Source organism: Gymnoscopelus microlampas, assembly GCF_963454915.1.
Source record: "Gymnoscopelus microlampas genome assembly, chromosome: 2".
Classification (NCBI taxonomy): domain Eukaryota; kingdom Metazoa; phylum Chordata; class Actinopteri; order Myctophiformes; family Myctophidae; genus Gymnoscopelus; species Gymnoscopelus microlampas.
The window spans coordinates 17,291,564-17,315,596 of record NC_139939.1 but is presented as its reverse complement, the minus strand read 5'-3'; the positions used below and the strand labels follow the sequence as shown (position 1 = coordinate 17,315,596).

General features: G+C 42.0%; 1 protein-coding gene across 1 annotated transcript; it reads left to right on the top strand.

Moving 5' to 3' along the window:
* The first annotated feature begins 125 nt into the window (after positions 1-125).
* Positions 126-23,046, top strand: c1qtnf6b (C1q and TNF related 6b). Its single transcript, XM_084076171.1, has 3 exons — positions 126-248; positions 6,021-6,209; positions 21,851-23,046. The coding sequence occupies exons 2-3, from the start codon at positions 6,032-6,034 to the stop codon at positions 22,396-22,398; spliced, it is 726 nt and encodes a 241-aa protein (XP_083932297.1). The 5' UTR covers positions 126-248; positions 6,021-6,031; the 3' UTR covers positions 22,399-23,046.
* The last annotated feature ends 987 nt before the right edge of the window (positions 23,047-24,033 follow it).

Genomic DNA, 24,033 nt, shown 5'->3' with positions numbered 1-24,033 from the left:
TAATACACTTAAAGAAAGTTGAAGAGAAGAGAGGGGAGGCTAAAGAGAGAGAGAGAGAGAGAGAGAGAGAGAGAGAGAGAGAGAGAGAGAGAGAGAGAGAAAGAGAGAGGGGGGAGAGGGAGAGCGGAGACAATGTGCAACGTGCGCACAACTGCTGCCACACCGGGGGCGTCCAGCTGTTTGACACAAGCAGCTGTCTGATTTACTTTGTGCGAACAGAACACCGCTGCTGTATGAAACTCAACAAGGTAAGTGAATGAACATTTTGACATCATTTCAACCTAGAGCAGCGACATTTCTTTTTAAATAACACTTATTGACACGTCTACACAGAAAGCTGTTGGCAAAGTGCCCAAGGAGGCGCGCTGCAAGCTTTCAGACGCGCAGTCTTTTGTTTAAAGAGAGAAGTTGTTCACAAGTCGCAGCAGTTTCAGCATGATGATGAAAAAGTTGATGAAAATACTGTCATACTCGTTCTTACATGCAGATAGGTTACGTCACGTGTGATTTCTTTGGATCATTGATTGGATCATATCGGTGCCAATAACTGATGCTCCGGCTTTGCAGACGTGGCTCCTAAATTAATCCATCATTTCCTGCACGGAGCTGCTGTCATTCAGCAATTCAATTGCAGCCCATTGTAGAAATACTCTGTTACAAGTAAAAGTCTGGAATTCATAATGTACTTGAGTAAAAGTACAAAAGTATTGGTATCAAAATGTAGTTAAAGTATCAAAAGTAGAAAGTACTCATTATGCATTACTCATCACCATTTCAAAGTTTATACAACGTACAATGTTTAAAACATCTTTGGGAAATAGCAGATCTACAAGTGAGTTGCATCTTAAGCATTGTGAGCTTGTAGACTAGATCTGCTATTTTCAAATGGCCGAAATGTATGGCTGAAGTGGCTAATGTATGCTTTGTAATAATAATCAAAATCTACAAAGTAACTAGATACTAGTTTTCAAATAATTGTAGTGGGGTAAAAGTATAATATTTGCCTCTGAGATGTAGTGGAGTAAAAGTAAAAGTATGGAAAATTGGAAATACTCCAGACAGTAAAGTAAAAATACCCCCAACAATTACTTAACTACAGTACTTAAGTAAATATACTTAGTTACTTTACACCACTGGTCGTGTGTAGAACTCATTTTATTTCACATTTCGTGTTCGACAGTGAAGGACACATGCGTAAAGAGCGGAAGAGCCTATAATTTATGTGCAACGCGTAGATTCTGCTGAGTGAGTGCAATTCATCTCACTCTGGTTGTGATTGTAGTGGAACTCCATGGGAAACTTTGAACTCTTTTTCTTACCACCAGCGGAAGACAGAGAGAGAAATACTGAATGGGATAAACAGCTCCACTCTCACACAGCCATGCTCCATCCATCAACCCAAATACTGTTAACATTCTTCTCCGGCACTGTAAAACCCCAGAGAACCCCTGTATCTCAGATCTCTCCCACTGTCTCCAATGTCTCTTTATCTGTCTCATCTCTAATCCCCATCCTGTCTTGTCTTCTTGCAGATTTAGCAAAGTAGTGGATTGGGTGGGGTGCCTGGTGGCTCGTTAGAGCACTGATCATGGACCCTGATGCTCCCATCATGTCTCGCACGTCTCCCCTCTCTCTGAATAAAGCATTAACAAAATCTTTAAAAAAGAAAAGAAAGAAAGAAAGAAAGAGAAAGGATTGGCTTGGGTTTCCTATTAGGTTTATATTCCTGGTATTCCTATTTTATTGCAGTTTCAAAGGACAGAGCTGAGGGGAGCAATACATGATGTGTGAGACAAAAATAGCTGCATCTGCAAATTCACAACACAATGTATCGCAATGTGTTGTGAACTTGCAGATCAGCTATTTTCAATAGGGGAGAGGGTTGGGCACAGCCTCATAAACCCGGAGTATAACCCAAGTTGAGTTAAGAGACAAGACATAACTTGTCACTGATTACGATGTCTCCTGTCATCTGGAAACAATCATAATATAAAGCCAGGGTTGATTAGTGTGCCCTATAGGGCTCAATCAAAATCAATACTATAATTACACACCCTTGACTCTTGAAAACAAGTGCTCCACTTTAGAATCATGAACAGCATGTTTCTGTTTCCAATACCGCAGGGCAATCCAGAGAATTTAGAATATTCAGCTGACTAAATCCTCTGCCATATGCTTGCCTCTCACACATGACATGGTAACATATGTCACAGCTGGCATTATGTTTGCCTACATAAAGACTTTGTTGAGCAACCATACGTTTTGTCAGCGACACCCCGAGTGTGATACATATTTACAGTATATTTGAACAGGGTGGCGCAGTCACTGAGCAGCAGTGTTTTGAGTGGTATTGATACAGTATGCAGAGCTATAGACTGGAAAGCATAGCTGTCATCGAGAAAGGAGAGAGCATGCAGGTTCGTTCATTCATTTGCCCCAAATGACATTTCCCAGACTGTTGAGGGCCACATGGTAATGTTAGCCTTATAACTTGTCTGTGTTATCCTCAATGAATATTTATTTAGTCAGGAAATATCATACATTTATCATGTATGTGTTGTTTTTAAGTTAAATTCATCAAATAATAATAATAAATCACTTGGGGACTCAAGCATGCGACGACACAGGCTCTCTTTCAACCTGGGGTCCCTATTCTGGGCATGTCATTGTATGTGGAAAGTTTTTAACATTTTCAGAAATTTTCTTTTTTCTTTTCCTTCTCGGAAATAGTGGTATAATAATGGAAAAACAAAAACAAATTGACCTCGATGACCTCATGGTCTCCAACTCTCCATTAAACTTCAGACTACAATTATCCCACTAATTTCAAGGAAATCTAATCCAATCCAATCCACTTTATTTATACAGCACATTTTATAACTCAAGGTTTCCAAAGTGCTGCACAGAAAATCAAAAACCAAATACACTGGGTAAGCTAAAACACAGAAAAACAACAGCAAAAACACTACAAGTGAGGTTTTCCATTGAAGAGCGGGGTCGTCCCGCGCCACAGACAATGGCGCGCTCCCGCTGAGCTAATTAGCACAGCAAAATAAGAAACAAAATAAACAACAAAAGGAGACACATCACTGAAAAATCACACCCTGTGTGAAGAGAGTGGTGCCTTTGATGAGCCCCGTATCGTATTGATGTTGTCATCAATGTTTGTTTATTGGACATACACCCGGACACACACACAAAGTCAGATATAGGAGTGGTTGGCACCACTCAAAAATACTAGACGGCAGACAGCGAAACAAAACATAGACCATAGAAACTCTCAAACGGGATCGAAAGCCAAGGTATAAAGGTCCATGGAGCAAGGGCTCCTAAAAGTTGATGTAGTGCACTATGTTGAACTACACTGTCTCTCTGGGCCTAAACGACCTCAGCCAAGATATCCAAGAATATGATATTGTAAACTATACCAGTGATTTCTTTCTAATTTCCAGAACCCCAATTTGATATGCATGAGGCCATGGACCCCCATTTGATATAATTATTAGCATCTCTGGGACCACAATCTACACTGTAAAATCCTCAACGTTAATGGGTTTCTAACTATCAATCATTTTGCTGGGGACCCCTGGGGTCCTTGAGGACCCCGGGGGTCCCTGGGGTCCTTCTCACGTTGAGAACCAGAGTTTCTCTCCTGATGTGTTCCTCTCTGGTGCATTTCTTTTTTCCTTTCTTCCCCTTCTCCTCATGCTACCTCTCAGCCTGATGATGTAACTCAGTGATTGGTTACAGCTCCCACTGTGTCCACTTCCCTGCCAAACTCTATTACCACACTCTGTATGAAGTGTGTGTGTTTGTGTGTGTGTGTGTGTGTGTGTGTGTGTGTGTGTGTGTGTGTGTGTGTGTGTGTGTGTGTGTGTGTGTGTGTGTGTGTGTGTGTGTGTGTGTGTGTGTGTGTGTGTGTGCGTGCGTGCGTGCGTGCGTGCGTGCGTGCGTGCGTGCGTGCGTGCGTGCGTGCGTGCGTGCGTGCGTGCGTGCGTATGTGCGTGCGTGCGTGCGCGTGTGCGTGTGTGCGCGTGTGTTGACTAATTTGACAGTTAACTAAAACCAGGTGCATTGAAGCTCAGACTGACAAATGCAGGTAAGACATGGGCTGTGTGTGTGTGTGTGTGTGTGTGTGTGTGTGTGTGTGTGTGTGTGTGTGTGTCCACACGTTGAAGTGAGAGAGAGTGTGATGCATACTAGAGTGAGGTTCTGTGCTAATTGGGTCAACAGGTCAAATTGTCCGTGGCAGTGTCTCTTCATGAGCGGTCGTGATGTTGTTTCATGTGTTGGCCCAATGTGAGCTCATGATGACCCTGAGTGTTTCCCGTTGCTGTCGATATTTTCATAATCAACAGTGTGGGTATATATGGATGGCCACGTCCAAGATGGAGAGAATATCAACATTTGTGTCGTACACAGCATATTCTCCCTGTGTTTAACGGGAGAATTTCAGCTGGAAAACAAAAGAGAGGAGTCACGTTTTGTAGTTATATTTCTATACCAGGTGGCCTATCTCCTGTTTCTGTAGCGTGACACAGCTTGATACAAAAGTACACCCCCCAGCCATGATGTACAAGTGCACCCCCTGGACATGATGCTAGTATGTCACAGGGACTTATACCCCCAATGCAACCCTTGATGCTGAGTACCAAGCAGAAGGCATTGGGTCCCATTTGTATACTAGTCTTCTTTGGTATGACTCGGCCGGATCTCATGGCGGACACAAGGAAATGAGCTACGCTAATGATGACAGACACAGGAAATAGCCAACGGCAGTAATTATCAACCTTTTTAATTTCAAGGACCTCCAGTTTGATATGCATTAGGCCACTGACCCCCATGTGATATGATTTTTAGCACTGGGACCCTAATCTGTGCTGTAAAATCCTCAGTGTAAATGAAACTCTTTGAGTGTCCATTTGTACACTCTCTATGTTACATGCCCGTAAAGTTGTTCCTTTGGTTCTTAACTATCTATCAATTAGCTGGGGACCGCCTGGAACCACCTCAAGGACCCCTGGGGTCCCCAGGCCCACATTGAGAACCAGTAGTCTCTACACCAGGGGTCGGCAACCTTTTTAACACATTGATTGCCAATATATTAAACATAGTTTTCTATCCCCTTGCCAGCGTATAATTATCTCAATCCGATGATATTTGAAACGCTGTGGAACCGACATTGTGTCCCAAAAACACAAACAAAATAGTCCCCGTGGGTTAGCGGAGGGATCTGTGTATCCATATGAACGACAACTTTCCAACCGTGATCCGCCATTTTGGGGCTTTGGCCCGCTGAAAACGGTTTCAGTGGTTTTCAATGCAAAAAAAAGAAACTGAGTTACAGCTGTTTTTCTGAAAATCCCAAACAGGAAGCGGATGGCTTCCGATCGATCGATCATTCCAAAGCTGTGTTAGGTCGCCCCTTGTGGAATTTTCCAAAAGAAATGAAAGAACTCATCAATGCGATCTTGGCCATCAAGTGATGCATTTGAAAGAACACATCAATGCGATCTTGGCAATCAATATGTTAACATGAAGTGCCATGTTTTTATTTTCTTGATAGTCAGTGTGCCAAATCAACATTAAGTTTAATTATGACACACCATCAAAATGTAATATTTACAACAGATTTTGATCGTCCATAGGCTGAACATAACAAACTTCATTTTTGTTTCTTATTTTTTTGGGAATATTTTCTTTCAGATCAGGATGTAATGCTCATTAGATTCAGAGCAATAACCCACTTATCTCCCAGACTCCCTCCCCAGTCAGAGTTAGGAAACTTAATTTAATTGACGACATTTAAAAAAATAAAAACCTCTCTCTAATGCCAGTGTGCCTACCTGCCTCAAAAATGATATCACAGGTGCTTTGGTGGAGAATTGCAGACAATACAACAAACCAAGAAGACAACAGATTGAATGATCCCACCAACCCATTACCTCGCTCTTTTTTTCCCTCCCCTCTCCCTCTTTCATGCCTTCTCCCCCTCTCCCTGTCAAACCACCCCCTCCCAGGTGTTATAGCCATGTTGAAGGTGTGTCTGTCTGTGGTATTGCTCCTCCCCCTGGCCTGCTGTGTCCCCTCCCCGTCCATCAGGCCTCCCCCCAGAATCTGCAGGCGATGCTGCGATCACCTGGAGCCGCCGGCATCCACCGTGCACATACCAGAGGTCCGCACTGTCATCAACATGACCATCCTCAAAGGTACACAAGCCTGATCTGCCGCTCTGGGAACTTTCAGTACAACCTGACACAGGAAGGTGATTCGTCTTATTACTGTACTTCCTGTCTGCTGCTCCTCACTTTCTCTGTTTTCTGTTCAGTTGAGATCCACATTTTTGAAACTTCAAACTTCAAACTTTTCAGTGAAAAAAAACCCTTACATTTATTCATTAAAATAACTCACAGTGGGGCACGGTGGCGCAGTCGGTAGTGCTGTTGCCTCACAGCTAGAAGGTTCTGGGTTCTATTCCTGCCGGGGGCGTGTTCTCTCCTCCGTATCAGTGCCATAGGTGGGGTTGGCGAAAGGGCCTTTCTGTGTGGAGTTTGCATGTTCTCCCCGTGTCCCCTATAGGGTAGGTACCCTCACAAAAAACAGTAATCCTGGTCTCTATACTGCCTCCCCCTGGTCAGCCGGGGCGCCTGATGGAGGGGAAAGGAACTGGTTGGAATAGCGTGTTCCTTCCACGCGCTACGTCCTACCGGGGAAACTCCCCCCATGTCAGGTGATAAGCAGCAGCCTGCTCAGTTCGGGGCTCTCCCCAGGCTGGCAGAGAGAGAGTAGCGCCCAGCATTACAAGCTTAGGCATTGGCACTGGGTGAAAAATGGGTTACAAAATCGTGGGATAAAAAAAAAGAAAGAAAAAAACCCCCACAGAGACAAATACATTGATATTTGTTAGTCAGGATCAGTGGTGTATGAGAGTGCGTTGATGCAGTGTAATGTGAGGTGCAGTGTAACACTAAAGAAAAGGAAACACAAAGACAAGCGTATCTGGGTGATGGCTGTAAGGACCCACACACGTTTGCAGGCTTAAGAAAGGGAAACAGTGGCCAGGTGCTCCCAATTACCTCAAAGCCACCTCAGCTTCACCCAGCCAAAGACCTGCACACACACACACACACAGTACACACAACAGACGTTGGCTATGTAAAGAAGGAACGGAAATGTTTTACGCCATTGGCATGCAGCCATTTGGCGCACCTGGGAGGCAAACTGGAGCCAGAAGTTTGACGGAATGCATCGATATCAATGAGATCCGGGTGGACAAGCGGGTGAAAAAACTATATTTTGACCTTTATTTGGTCTTTGTCAGATAATCAGTTCAGGAAAATGAAACATCACACGTTGTTTTCGCATCTCTTGTTTTTAGATGTGCACACAATTTTATTGAGGTATCTAGTACATCTAAAGAGAGAGGAGTAACTACCTGGGAATTATGGGCTGTCATTGTGAGAACTGCTTAACAGGCTGTTGACAGTCTCATGATGTCAGCCCACACATTACTTACTGCAACTACTACACTTGTTCTGTGCTGTTAGACACCTCAATAACATATATCTATATACAAAAAACAAGACTGCAGAAATGTGTGATATGTGTTCTAGTATTTTCCTGAACCGATTATCTTCATTAATAAAATAATGTTTATTCTTATGCTTGTTGATCCCTCTCTCATTGACTTCAGTGCATTCCATCGAATATTAATTTCCCCTCCCTGTCCTTCTTTACATAGCCTTGGCAACACACAGAAAGGCCACAGGCTCTGGGGCTGTCACACTGGCCAGAGAGGAAAGGTGAGGCAGATTGATACTAATAGAAGCAGGGTCTGCAACTGAGATGGGAGCCAACAACCATCTTACTTGTGAAAGATGTACAGTATATTGTGTATCCTGTATGAATACTCATCTCTAGTTGTGCAAACAAATCTAAACCTACCAAATGACCAACCAACCAAGCAATCCTTGTCACTATGGTGGCTAAAATGTAATCATTTAAAGTTTGCCTGAGGGTGGTGCTAGAGAACAGTTAATTGATTTGCCAATATCAAAATAGCATGAATGTGCTAATCAAGTTTGATGGCAATCCACCCATTAGATTTTGAGATTTCTTAGTGTGAAATGGAAGTAAGAAAAAAAAAGCAGGTGCGCTTCCTCTGGATGCCTTTTGTGTTTAGGCAGTGGGTGCTCAGCTATAAATATAACTTGAATCAAATACCACCGAAGTGGAAAAAGCGGCACTCCAAAATAAAGGATGCAAGACTGGCTCAGATACACATTCTCATTTATTGGGAACGCTTACTGAGCCTTCCTCAGAGCTCCCAATAAATGATAATGTGTATCTGAGCCAGTCTTGCATCCTTTATTATGAAATGGAAGTATTTGGCTAATCGTGATGCTAGAGCAGGGGTTTTCAAATGTCCATGTATTTGTACCACCCGCCCATAAGCATTTAGCCGAAATATGTTGCTAGAAGTTCTAGAGATTCTAGCCTAGAACAACGGGAGTTTCTTGATCTAGCTCTCGCCAGGGCCACCGACCCTGACGTTTTTCTCTATCGCAGTGTTATGGTCTGGTTGTCTGTATGTGAGAATGATCTCCCCGCGGCGCTCAGTAATGTTACATCGCGATCTAAATTTAACTCTGTGAGGGTACAGATCATGGAACCAAATGGAACCGTTGTCCATGTATTTGTACCACCCGCTCATATTGAACATACAGTAAGTCCTAAGTAATGTAAATCGTTTATGAACAGCTAAAATCAGTTTGTGTACCTCAGCCTCTGCAAGGGCTGGTGTGAGTGTGTGGTCTTGTACTGCTGCTTGTTCTCGGTCAGTGTTGGACGCGGAGCTGAGTGTGTATGAGGAGTTTTTTTTACCGTTTCTTGATAAACACGACTAACATTTACATGTCATTTACAGGGTGGCTACCAATATAAAGACAATGAGTGCATCTGTGTATTTTGTGTGTGTGTGTGTGTGTGTGTGTGTGTGTGTGTGTGTGTGTGTGTGTGTGTGTGTGTGTGTGGTGTGTGTGTGTGTGTGTGTGCGCCGCACGTGCGTGCGTGCGTGCGTGCGTGCGTGCGTGCGTCTCTCTCTCTCTCTCTGTCTCTCTCACGCCGGCGAGAACCGCTACAATAGAGCAATTACCATGGGGACACCATAATCAGTAGGGTTGATCCTCTGCGAAGGTGTACAACAAATTACATGGCAATGCTGCCAGTAGCTTTTGAGATATATTGTTTGGGAGTAAAGTATTGGCCAGATGGAGCAACTGACCAACCCACCAACTGACAGACATAGCCAACCTTACGCCCAATTCACACCAACAGCGGTAGCAATAATTGTTTAAGCATTTTGTCACTAAATGGGTCAGGGGCGTCAATTCGGTATGGCAAGGTATGGCAGGTACCTCAAAACGGCAGCAAAAATGATGAACTTTACTCAACGTTTTGCTGGCTCCTGCTGCAGCGATGTCGCTCTTCATCATAGATAGGCAATGCATGGAACAATGCCGCTTTCACGGAACATAGAATACTACTGCTGATGTGAATTCAGCGTTAGAGAACCACCACTAGAAGGGCCAAAACATCATGGTTAGCTATGGTTTCAGTAACAAGTATGATGGTACTTTGCATGAACATGGTGTTCTGAAATATTAATCAATTTAATGCTCTCACAATAACCCCACACAACCCGGCCAAGCCTGTGACAGCATGTATGAGTTACATCTGCTTTGCTTATCTAACCAGGACGATTAAGAGCCAGTTTATTGCAAGATTGTGTGTTCTGTGTGTGCGTTTACATGTGTGGCGTTCACATCCAAGTTTCCTAGAGCCAGTGAGAAAAAGGAGAGAGAGAGAGAGAGAGAGAGAGAGAGAGAGAGAGAGAGAGAGAGAGAGAGAGAGAGAGAGAGAGAGAGAGAGAGAGAGAGAGCAAAGGCGGAAAGGCATAAAAGCAGACTTTCTTTCCTCCAAGCAACACAATCAAAGTGGAGCAGGGCTTTGTGGAAACACGTGTATCTAATATGTGTGAGTCAGTGGCCAAGCCAACCATAGCAATCCAAATGATGCGTCATCAATCTGTTTTATCTGGTGACCCTGTCATAAGTGGAGATTCCAATTCTGTTCTGACCCGCTGTCGACCCTACAGCCACTCTCAACTATTTAAACCAAGAATAAGAAAGAAAAAGAATATGGCTTTGCACTTCAGTTTCATCTTCTGAATAGCTGCACGCACACACACACACACACACACACACACACACACACACACACACACACACACACACACACACACACACACACAAACATCTGTATCTATATGCATACACGCACAAAAACGCATAGTTGTTTTTCTCTATCCCTTCAGACTCTGACACATGCACACATGCAATCACGCAAACTGTTCATGCATGAGTCTCACAAACACACACACGCACACACACACACACACACACACACACACACACACACACACACACACACACACACACACACACACACACACACACACACACACACACACACACACACACACACACACACACACACAGGACACTTTAGCTCCATTTCTTCATCTGTGTTAACCCCTGAGGCTGAGGAGCTGTGTTGTGTTTAACCTTGCTCTCATGTTCCAATGAAACCCTGAGTACAGCAGAACAGCATATCTGATGTGCAGCTGTGCAGCGAGGAGGAAGGCCCCAACAGGCTCTCTCACCTGGCACCGAACCTGCTTATGTGGCAGAAACCACACACGCATTCACACACGACACATGCGCATATGCATGCACACACACATACACACACACGCACGCGTGCACGCATGCACTGCACATACACACAAACACACGCACACACGTATGTATGCATGCACGCACACACGCACAGACAAACACACACACACACACACACACACACACACACACACACACACACACACACACACACACACACACACACACACACACACACACACACACACACACACACACACACACACGCACGAAGCTTTTGTGCATAGGGTTGTTCCAGTGACTCATTCATTAGAAAACAAACAAAAAAAGGGACTTGTGTATTTGTGTGTACTGTACATGCGAGTGTGTGCAGTTTTGTTTGCTCTCACAGCATTGTACTGATTTGCCGCAAACCACAGAGAGAGGGAGCCAACAGACAAACCTCAGAACAACTCATCGCAGAATGCTCATCCATTTCCAAGTACAACTGAATGGATATCCTATAATACATTGCACAAACCAAAACCCATAATTTCCGTGTCACTGTGTCGGAATAAACACAAAAACAACATATCAATGTCACTAACAACACAAGCCACAACGCGCACAATTACTTCACGCAGTCCGTAGGCCACTTCTCACTGTTCAGCACACATCTGCCCCCTCGAAGCATAATTAATTGCGGCCAACACAAACTCACAACATTACGGTCGGCCATGTTGTTCCTTAGCGTCATCGCTGACCACCGCCCAGCGAGACCCAAACACCGCGAGGCGGACAACATTTCGTGTACACCACTTTTGTTACCTTTTATTTCCTCCGAGGTGGAAAGACTGGGGACGCGAGGTTAGTTCCCTTTAGCTGTCAGCACGCTGTGTGTGTGTGTGTGTGTGTGGACTACTGCACGCTTTTGTGGGTCTTTGCGAAATCCCGAAGTGGAGTTTATTGGTCATTGGAACGGTGATGCACGTCACCCCTTTGTCAAGTGGGTATTTTCAAACCCTGGAATGGATTTAGGGGAGCATCAGAGTGTTTGTGTTGGAGCGCCTCAGTGCGGCTGCAGAGTTCATGTGCAACCTCTTGCATGCGATCTTTCGCGGGGGTCCAAAAGGGTCCGCGATGTTTGGCGGGGGTCCCGACACTCCCAGGGGACCCGGGGGTCCCCCATATTGAATATCAGTGTTGCCACATTTGCGCCAGAAACAAGCAAACACCTTCATGAAAAAAAAAAAAACAGCCGAAGGGGTCCGCCATGTTCCACAGGGGTCTGCGGGGGTCCCAACACTCGGGGACCCCCTGGAAGAAATACAAAAAAACAAAAACAAAAAAAATAAATAAATAAAAATAAACTTTTCTTTTGGAAATTGTTATCGCACGATTTTGAGTTCTTTACATTGTGATGCTTTGTATGCATCATACTGTATATGAATACAATGTATTTTTGTCAAATCTATATGGTAGAGTATGTTAATACAATATGTTGCAAGATTGTGTGTTCTGTGTGTGCGTTGACAGGCAGGCTCTATTAGCTCAATGGTAAAAATGTCTGCACTTTCGCAGGAAACCGGGTTCAAATCCGGGGTAGAAGAAGAAAGTTACATAGTGCAGCTTTAATCTAAACAACAGATATGAAAAGATTCTGCACTCAACCTAGTAAATTTTAAAAGGCGATAATCTGGTTCAGCACGCTGGTGGAGCAAAGTCACTGGAAAGGTTTTGCTTACGACCTTCTTCATAGGTTCTTTGAGTTTGAGTGACTTAATAAAAGTGAAATAATGTTTAATTTCTTAACCCATTTAGACCTGAGGTGTAAACGCAGTTTTCAAAAATGACAACAAATGTCATTGTTGCTATATACTGTACATAGCAACAAGAACCCCAAAAGGGGTTCCCGTTCTGAATGGTATAGTTACAAATAGGGGTTCCCCCCCAAAATGGGTTAATTTCCATCTACTTGTGGAGGGTGGGTACATTATGGAGTCAAATTCACCTCATGAATAGATCTGATGACGTTTTTCTTTTCCAAATCCTAACCTAATCCTTGGTGATTAACATGAAATCTGACATAGGCCTGGGAGAACATTTTCATTTACACTGGGATCAGTTCAACTATGTGTGGCGATTTGTACACTCAGAGTTACAGGGGACAGGGGTCATTGTGAGGGTTTCAGGGGGTCCAGTTACAAGATTGATGATAGTTAGGTACTGTACCAAATGGACCCTTACGGGTCTGTAACTCTGTGAGTGTACAAATGGAACCAAATGGACCCTTAGGGTCCATTTGGTTTCCTTGTGTACACTCTCAGAGTTAAAGCATACCAAACTGTGAGTCTTTGAAATTAGAAAAGTTTGACATTCACTGGTTGAGGGAAATTGATTCCTCCTCAGGGCTCTGTGGTCATTGGTCACAGTTGGCCAAATATGGCTCCATTTTGGGAGGATCTTACTCCAGATCACCAACGTTTAACCTAGTTCTCTGTGAAACCGAGCCTAGAGGTCTTGGTCTTATAGCTTGCCAGCCTGGATTAGTCAGAACAGAGGTGTTAAAAGCTGATCCCGAGGGGCGAGGGCTCGCCGGATGAGAGGGATTACGCTCCTTAGACCTGCTCAGTCAGATACCTGAGTCAGACCCACAGCATTAGGTCCTGTTTGAAGTGTTTAGAACTTTAGATTAAACCAATTCTAGAACTAGACAAACGTTGGAGTAGCCTTAGTGATGGGTTGAAGTTGTGTACATCTCAGGGGAGATTTAAAAAAGCTTTAAAAAGTAAAATAATTTAGGAGTACAGTTTTGAGTAAAACATTTTCTTTCTTTTTTTCTCTTTTATCTTGCAGTATATTTTAAGTTTATTATTAGTATTTTTTTTTTAAGGATTGTAAAGGATAGGCAAAGAATAATTGTGCTTCAGCCTATTCCTTTTTTCGGTCATTGAATTTGGATTTCGTGTTTGAGTTGGTTAGATATGTACATTGGTGACGATGATTTTTTTCCAGTCTACACAAGTGTGTTTTGATTTGTTGTAAACAAATCAAAACACACTATAGATCCAAACCAGATTAAAAGAAAATGTCTTCACAAACACACATATTTGTCTCACCAAATTTAAGCTCACCAAATATTTGGTGTTTTGTTTAATTATTGAAATCTATATATCCCCTAGGATACATAGATTATTTTTTGGGAACATGCAATGCAACATTTTATTAATTTTTTTACATTCACACAGAATAGTTTATTAGTACTTGTGAGCAAGTTTCAACACACCTGGGTTTCAACGAAAGCTTGACAGATGTTTTCGCAAGCTCCACAAGGAGCAACACTTTTCTAAAACATTTAAAGTAATGAATAATGTCCTTTGGTTGGTGCACGTGCTTCAAACCAGGCTATGTCAGGTAAGGTCAAGACAAGACATATTTTACTTATAAGCTACTTTTAATGCATCACAAAATTACTTAAAGAGTTAAAAAAATAATAATAATAAAAGAATAGTAAAGGGAATGAATATAGTTAAAAATGAGAAAATAAATACATAAATACAGTATGAGCCCTGAATCAGCATAGTGTGCATGCTTGTCTGTGCGTGTACGCATGTTCATGTGCACACCCAGGTGCGTTCTTGCTGGCTTACCTTTTGGTGACCTCTTCTCTGAATACAGTTTGTTTCAGGTTCACAATCTAATATATATACAAATGAAGATGACATTTATGTGAGCTGACATCTTTTTTATTAACAAGACAGAAGCTGCTTTCACACATGCACTGCTACCCTGATCTTACAGTATCTAGACATTAACCGGAGGGGTTGTATGCAAATGTCCAACTCAGTAGGACCTGACATGCAACAGACCTGACACTGCCAGCTCCGTAGTACAAAGTGTTTACTCGGGATTGAGCCCCATGGGCTCAATGTGTGCATAGAGCTGTTCATTGTCTGCTGAATTCACAGCCAGCCAGTTGATGACATTTTTATGGGAATAGCACGAAACCGGAAGAAAACTGAAGAGACAAATTGACACCTCGTTTATAATTTGCTTGTCGAGGAGCCAAAGAGCTTGGAGCGAGGACACACAAGTGGATCCTTTGTTTTTGGCTTTTTTGGTCGGAATGAGTTACATATGAATTGAAATCTGTTTAGTTATTGGATAATGCAGCCAACCATCTAAACTCTATGCTCTCTGGAAGCTGGGATGAGTCAGCACGGCACTCGCAGACTGCAAAAGAATGAGCTAACAAAGCGTGTTTACATAGTTTAATTGGAAGACAGATACTGAAATTATGTCTATCTGAAAAACAGTGGTCAAAGCAGCTGAAGCTGTTTATTAATTCAGCATTTTTTTGTAGTTGTAGTAGTTTCACAACCTGCAGTAGACTAAGGGTAGTATTTCAACACTGTTCATTGCTGTCCCACTCTGTATTCCCATATTCACCCCTGTTCTTTTTTTGCAAACTGCACCCTCAAATTGCACCCCCTTGAGCATGTGTAATACACTTCCAAATGTAATAGTGGTTTGATTGATCTGTATTTACATCTTTGTTTGTTGTGCATGGGGAGATCTGCATATTTGTTCAATTAAGGAACATGAGCTTATGCATATTTCACATTTTATTTTCTCATCATCAGTTATGTTCTGTGGAAGTACTTTTTTTTTTTAAAGGATTGCATTGCATCTCATCCTCATATGTCTCTCTCGAGTCGTTAATTGGGATTAGTTACAGTAGATGTTTCCTTCCTGTGCGCTCTACCCAGGCACCACCCCTCGCCTAAATCAAACGTATTTCCAGTATGTGAGAATGCATCTGTAATGGACAATCTCCTGTTGTATACTTCATGATTCAAATCTTTGGCACACCTGAATAAAACCGTTGTGACAGGTGTGTAGGAGTATACACACAGATCAACAAATACAAAAATGTTTTCACTTGCTTAATAAAGAAAATAATGAATACATGCAAATTATAATGATAAATACGTTTTGGTCATGGACCTTGAAGATACCTGAAGGTCCTCGACTGAACTGTTGCGAGTAAAAAATATCTTCTTAAAAGTTCAGAGATTTATAATGGAGGCGGATGGAAGGTATTGGGACCTCAAAAAAACACTTTCACCTAGAAACTCCATTCACAGTTCAAAAAATCCACCTTACTGTGGACATGCAAGCTTGAGATGTTTTCTTTGAAATCATTTGTAGTTTTGGAGATATTTAACTTTAAGCGCCCCATGCATTGTTAATGCGGCAATGGACATTTAAAGGCAGGCTTACAACTACATACTTACGCCTAGTAACCTCATTCATACTTTAAAATGTTCATCTTACTGTGGACATGTTTGCCTGAAAAGGAATCTTTAAAATGTTGCATAGTTTTAGAATTGTACTCCTTTAAAAGTTCAGAGATTTATAATGGAGGCGGATGGAATGTTTTGGGACCTCAAAAAAACACTTTCACCTAGAAACTCCATTCACAGTTCAAAAATTCCACCTTACTGTGGACATGCATCCTTGAGATGTTTTACTTTGAAATGATTTGTAGTTTTTGAAATATTTGACTTTAAGCATCCCATGCATTGTTAATGTGGCAATGGACATTTAAAGGCAGGCTTACAACTACATACTTACTCCTAGTAACCTCATTCATACTTTAAAATGTTCATCTTACATCTTTCGAACTTTTACTTGGGGCTTTAATGATTTTTTCGGATTTAACTTTCGTTTCGGTAAAATAAATTTGACCGAAACGAAAATTACCAATCAACTCTAAATTGCCTGAAACGTACTCCTAACAGGTTTTTGGGGGGACGATTTTGGCCTCCACACTTAGTGATTTTTTGGGATTTAACTTTCGTTTCGGTAAAATAAATTTTATGAAACGAAAATTACCAATCAACTCTAAATTGCCTGAAACGTACTCCTAACAGGTTTTTGGGGGGACGATTTTGGCCTCCACACTTAGTGATTTTTTCGGATTTAACTTTCGTTTCGGTAGTGACCAACTTTCGTTTCGGTAGTGACCCAATGGTGAAAAAATAAATTTACTACCTTTATCTAATCTTTGAGAAAAGTCCACACAAGTCAACAGAATAGGTAAGGACCTCTGTGGTGCAGTGGTTTAGATAGGCTACAGGACTTGCAGCCAGAAGGTTCCCGGTTCAAATCCAACCAGCGCACTTTTCAAACTTTTACCCGACTCTTGCACCTTTATCTGATCTTTCACTGAAGAGTGTGCAAGAGACCACAGAAAGTATAGTAAGTTACTGTGGACATGCATCCTTGAGATGTTTTACTTTGAAATCATTTGTAGTTTTTGAAATATTTAACTTGAAGCGCCCAATGCATTGTCAATAGCAATGAATATTTAAAGGGAAAAGGGTACAGGCTTTGCCAGGCTAAGTTGACAGAATAAGTCAGAACCTCTGTGGTGCAATGGTTTAGATACAGGACTTGCAACCAGAAGGTTACCGGTTCAAATCCAACCAGGACAGGTTTCTGACTCTTGCACCTTTATCTGATCTTTCACTGAAGAGCGTACAAGAGACCATAGAAAGTATGTACCATGGTGGAGCAGTGGTTAAGATTCAGGCCTTGCATACTGAAGGTCCTGAGCTCAAATCCCGCAAGGACATCTTTTTAACTTTTACTTGGGGCTTTTACCTTTATCTAATCTTTAAGAAAATTCCACGCAAGTCAACAGGATAGGTAAGGACCTCTGTGGTGCAGTGGTTTAGATACAGGACTTGTAACCAGAAGGTTCCCGGTTCAAATCCAACCGGCGCGCTTTTCAAACTTTTACCCGACTCTTGCACCTTTATCTGATCTTTCACTGAAGAGCGTGCAAGAGACCACAGAAAGTATGAACATCAAATTTCTCTTTTGGGCCTTGAGTCCCAAGACTCAAGACCCAAAAGAGTCTTGAGTCGAACGCATTAGATCCAAGTAGACATCAAATTTCTCTTTTGGGCCTTGAGTCTTGGGACTTAAGGCCCAAAAGAGAAATTTGATGTCTACTTGGATCTAATGCGTTCGACTCAAGAATCTTTTGGGTCTTGAGTCTTGGGCCCTCTACTGGCCCTCTACTGGCAGTGACGTCATACTTCGGTGCTCTATATCCATTGGCATTGGTCAATGCGGCAATGGACATTTAAAGGCAGGGTTACAACTACATACTTACGCCTAGTAACCTCATTCATACTTTAAAATGTTCATCTTACTGTGGACATGTTTGCCTGAAAAGGAATCTCTGAAATGTTGCATAGTTTTAGAATTGTACTTCTTTAAAAGTTCAGAGATTTATAATGGAGGCGGATGGAAGGTTTTGGGACCTCAAAAAAACACTTTCACCTAGAAACTCCATTCACAGTTCTAAAATTCCACCTTACTGTGGACATGCATGCTTGAGATTTTTTTCTTTGAAATCATTTGTAGTTTTGGAGATATTTAACTTTAAGCGCCCCATGCATTGTTAATGCGGCAATGGACATTTAAAGGCAGGCTTACAACTACATACATACGCCTAGTAACCTCATTCATACTTTAAAATGTTCATCTTACTGTGGACATGTTTGCCTGAAAAGGAATCTTTCAAATATTGCATAGTTTTAGAATTGTACTCCTTTAAAAGTTCAGAGATTTATAATGGAGGCGGATGGAAGGTTTTGGGACCTCAAAAAACACTGTCACCTAGAAACTCCATTCACAGTTCTAAAATTCCACCTTACTGTGGACATGCATGCTTGAGATTTTTTCTTTGAAATCATTTGTAGTTTTGGAGATATTTAACTTTAAGCGCCCCATGCATTGTTAATGCGGCAATGGACATTTAAAGGCAGGCTTACAACTACATACATACGCCTAGTAACCTCATTCATACTTTAAAATGTTCATCTTACTGTGGACATGTTTGCCTGAAAAGGAATCTTTGAAATGTTGCATAGTTTTAGAATTGTACTCCTTTAAAAGTTCAGAGATTTATAATGGAGGCGGATGGAAGGTTTTGGGACCTCAAAAAAACACTTTCACCTAGAAACTCCATTCACAGTTCTAAAATTCCACCTTACTGTGGACATGCATGCTTGAGATTTTTTCTTTGAAATCATTTGTAGTTTTGGAGATATTTAACTTTAAGCGCCCCATGCATTGTTAATGCGGCAATGGACATTTAAAGGCAGGCTTACAACTACATACATACGCCTAGTAACCTCATTCATACTTTAAAATGTTCATCTTACTGTGGACATGTTTGCCTGAAAAGGAATCTTTGAAATGTTGCATAGTTTTAGAATTGTACTCCTTTAAAAGTTCAGAGATTTATAATGGAGGCGGATGGAAGGTTTTGGGACCTCAAAAAAACACTTTCACCTAGAAACTCCATTCACAGTTCAAAAATTACACCTTACTGTGGACATGCATGCTTGAGATTTTTTTCTTTGAAATCATTTGTAGTTTTGGAGATATTTAACTTTAAGCGCCCCATGCATTGTTAATGCGGCAATGGACATTTAAAGGCAGGCTTACAACTACATACTTACGCCTAGTAACCTCATTCATACTTTAAAATGTTCATCTTACTGTGGACATGTTTGCCTGAAAAGGAATCTTTCAAATGTTGCATAGTTTTAGAATTGTACTCCTTTAAAAGTTCAGAGATTTATAATGGAGGCGGATGGAAGGTTTTGGGACCTCAAAAAAACACTTTCACCTAGAAACTCCATTCACAGTTCACAAAATCCACCTTACTGTGGACATGCATCCTTGAGATGTTTTACTTTGAAATCATTTGTAGTTTTTGAAATATTTAACTTTAAGCGCCCAATGCATTGTCAATTGCAATGAATATTTAAAGGGAAAAGGGTACAGACTTTGCCAGGCTAAGTTGACAGAACAAGTCAGAACCTCTGTGGTGCAATGGTTTAGATACAGGGCTTGCAACCAGAAGGTTACCGGTTCAAATCCAACCAGGACAGGTTTCCAACTATTACCTGACTCTTGTACCTTTATCTGATCTTTCACTGAAGAGCGTACAAGAGACCATGGAAAGTATGTACCATGGTGGAGCAGTGGTTAAGATTCAGGCCTTGCATACTGAAGGTCCTGAGCTCAAATCCCGCAAGGACATCTTTCTAACTTTTACTTGGGGCTTTTACCTTTATCTAATCTTTAAGAAAATTCCACACAAGTCAATAAAATAGGTAAGGACCTCTGTGGTGTAGTGGTTTAGATACAGGACTTGCAACCAGAAGGTTCCCGTTTCAAATCCAACCGGCGCACTTTTAAAACTTTTACCCGACTCTTGCACCTTTATCTGATCTTTCACTGAAGAGCGTGCAAGAGACCGCAGAAAGTATGAACATCAAATTTCTCTTTTGGGCCTTGAGTCCCAAGACTCAAGACCCAAAAGAGTCTTGAGTCGAACGCATTAGATCTAAGTAGACATCAAATTTCTCTTTTGGGCCTTGAGTCTTGGGACTTAAGGCACAAAAGAGAAATTTGATGTCTACTTGGATCTAATGCGTTCGACTCAAGACTCTTTTGGGTCTTGAGTCTTGGGCCCTCTACTGGCCCTCTACTGGCAGTGACGTCACACTTCGGTGCTCTATATCCATTGCCAGTGGTCAATGCGGCAATGGACATTTAAAGGCAGGCTTACAACTACATACTTACGCCTAGTAACCTCATTCATACTTTAAAATGTACATCTTACTGTGGACATGTTTGCCTGAAAAGGAATCTTTGAAATGTTGCATAGTTTTAGAATTGTACTCCTTTAAAAGTTCAGAGATTTATAATGGAGGCGGATGGAAGGTTTTGGGACCTCAAAAAAACACTGTCACCTAGAAACTCCATTCACAGTTCTAAAATTCCACCTTACTGTGGACATGCATGCTTGAGATTTTTTCTTTGAAATCATTTGTAGTTTTGGAGATATTTAACTTTAAGCATCCCATGCATTGTTAATGCGGCAATGGACATTTAAAGGCAGGTTTACAACTACATACTTACGCCTAGTAACCTCATTCATACTTTAAAATGTTCATCTTACTGTGGACATGTTTGCCTGAAAAGGAATCTTTCAAATGTTGCATAGTTTTAGAATTGTACTCCTTTAAAAGTTCAGAGATTTATAATGGAGGCGGATGGAAGGTTTTGGGACCTCAAAAAAACACTTTCACCTATAAACTCCATTCACAGTTCTAAAATTCCACCTAACTGTGGACATGCATGCTTGAGATTTTTTCTTTGAAATCATTTGTAGTTTTGGAGATATTTAACTTTAAGCGCCCCATGCATTGTTAATGCGGCAATGGACATTTAAAGGCAGGCTTACAACTACATACATACGCCTAGTAACCTCATTCATACTTTAAAATGTTCATCTTACTGTGGACATGTTTGCCTGAAAAGGAATCTTTCAAATGTTGCATAGTTTTAGAATTGTACTCCTTTAATTGAGCAAGTGAAAACAGTGTGCGGTTATGCTTCATGTATGAAAGGGAAACTCCGGACAGTGTCCCGAATCTTATTTTCTGGACATTGTCCGGGTGTGAAAACTGCAATCTGCCATACTAGATATCTTGTGTGCAAGTCTTGGGAAATGAACATTTCATGGCAATCTGCCCATTTGAGCTTGAGATAACTTATGTGTAAGTGGAAAGTTTGGAATCATTAAAAGTAATCATTGCTAATCATTGCTGGACACATTGCGTTACATGGTAATTTGCCCATTACATTTTGAGATATCTTGTGTGGCTAGTGGAAGTTTTGACAATAGAGTGGTGCGAGGTGAAAGGCCATTGGGTCACCAATAGGGGGCCAGTAGTTTTTTTTGATTGATTGAATACTTAATTAGACAGAAATGTAAACAGCACGAGGTACAGTCAGACATTTGAGCTAAAAGGATAACACAAACAAGTCCTGGGGACTTGTTTCCATTGTGTTCCTATGTATTCAATTCATCAACATAAAAATAACACAAAATACAATATCAGGGTCACCTACTGGCCACCAGTAGGGGCCATCCTCTGGGGAGCCACTCTGCTAGTGGGGAAAAAAAATAATCATTTTGAAGGGCTCATAACCATAACATAACATAACACATGTGATTCTTCTTGTCCCCTCAGGTGATAAAGGAGACCGGGGGGACAAAGGAACTCCTGGCAAGCCAGGTCCGGAAGGCAACCCAGGTTATCAAGGCCCCATGGGACCTAAAGGCAGCAAGGGCCAAGCAGGTGCCCCCGGAGATGCTTGCAAGATACCCCACTCCGCTTTCTCAGTGGGGCGACGCAAGTCTCTGCACAGCGAGGACTACTACCAGGCGATGGTGTTCGACACGGTGTTCGTCAACCTGCACGAGCACTTCAACATGTTCAAGGGGAAGTTCTACTGCTACGTCCCGGGCGTCTACTTGTTCAACGTCAACGTCCACACGTGGAACTTCAAGGAGACCTACCTGCACCTGATGCACAACGACAAGGAGCAGGTCATCCTGTACTCCCAGCCCAGCGAAAGGTCCATCATGCAGAGCCAAAGCGTCATGCTGAACCTGGCGCTCAACGACGAGGTCTGGGTGAGGCTGTACAAGCGAGAGAGGGAGAACGCCATCTACAGCGACGACGTGGATGTCTACATCACCTTCAATGGCAACCTGGTGGCGCCCAGCCTCCTGTGAGGAGTACGTCTGAGCTGTTTTAAAAAAAAAGCTAATCTGCATAATGGTTAGGTATTGGAAAAATAAATTCCAAAACGGTTTTCATTCTCTGAGGTATGGGTTCTTCCAAGAGAAAGATGAGGTGTTGGGAAGTTGGCTGTCTCTTGCTACACAGATTTACTTTCATCAAGCAAGGATGAGACAGTGCTTCGGGAAGGGTTCACTTTAATGGGGACTACTTCATCACAAACAATTTGATCCAAATTGATAGTCAGTGAGAAGAAAGGAGGAGGTGCATGGCCAAAACGACTCCCCATGCTCCAGTCATTAATTAACCTAAATTCAAAGTAAGTAATTTGTCACTTTTGTCCTTTTTTCTCTTTGAATATCTAGGTAAGACAATGTGTCATCAATTCTCAATATATGGAAACCTTAGAGGTACTTAAAGGTGCTATAATCAATGCAAGGCTGTATTATAGATAATCGTGTGTTATGTGTTGCTATGGGGACTTCAAACTGCAGAGCAGTTGGGATGATGTAAATAGCTGTATAGTCCATGTGTCTTAATAATGACCGAAACCTCAGCCACTCAACTTGCGATATTGTGGCAAAAAAAAGTTGATGCGTGTGTTGTTTTATCTTTGCTGCTTTAAAGTATTCCTCTATAAACGTGTCTTTATTGTGGATGACTGAGTAACTAAAGATAAGTTGCGCCAAAAGAGAAACCATTAGAAAAGTTCTTCAAATGTAACTCCAAACCACTACACCTATGGGGAAAACTGTATTTCAGACCCCCAAACTGTATCCCCCCCCCAACAAAAAAGAATTGGCTGTCTTTCTTTCGAAACAAACAACCGAAGCTTCCAGAAGCAGTGGGTGCATCTGTTGTATGCCAATGCCATCTGCTTGGCCATATCGCTCCTATTAGTTGCGTTTGCCATCCTCAGGGAAGCTTGCGAGATGATAACACTGTGGTGCCGCTGTAAATACTTTAAGCCACATGGTCAGATCTAAACATTTCCCAGGGGAAAGTAAGTGGGACGTCAGAAAACCTCCCTGATTCGTCAGCGAGAGCAGAGATATTGGATGTCGGTCCCTAACGACTGTCAGCTACCTGCTGTGGCTCACTGCTAAAGAACCTCATCCCGGCGTCTGTTCTCAGGACTTCATAAAAGCTCAGAACCTGAACTCACTTGCAGTCAAGGTGCCGCTCATTACATACTGTGAGGCGACATGGAGCATTTAACCATGCAGGCTTCACAGTCAGTAGCAGCTCTCAGCCTGTTGTAGTTAAATTCTCTTACAAGACATCCAGCCAGTTGATGCCATTATAGCTAATCCTATTGACATAAACAACTAAGTGGCTTAAATTGCCTTCCCATAACCACTGTTGTGTGTAAAATACTGGCAAATAAAAACGAATGTGAGACATCACAGGGATTCTTGCAAAGCAGGCAACTCAGTTCCCAGACCCATATGGTTCCCTCAGTGACACGGGTCGGGGAATGCTATTTTATGTACTTCTGTGCCGCTCCAATTCATTACTTTCACTTAACACTACAGACCTGGCTGATTGGTTCATTGGTCATTGGACCTTTCGCCCCCCCCATTAAAGGATCCAAAGTTATTGTGTGGAAAATCTCTGCTACTGCTTTT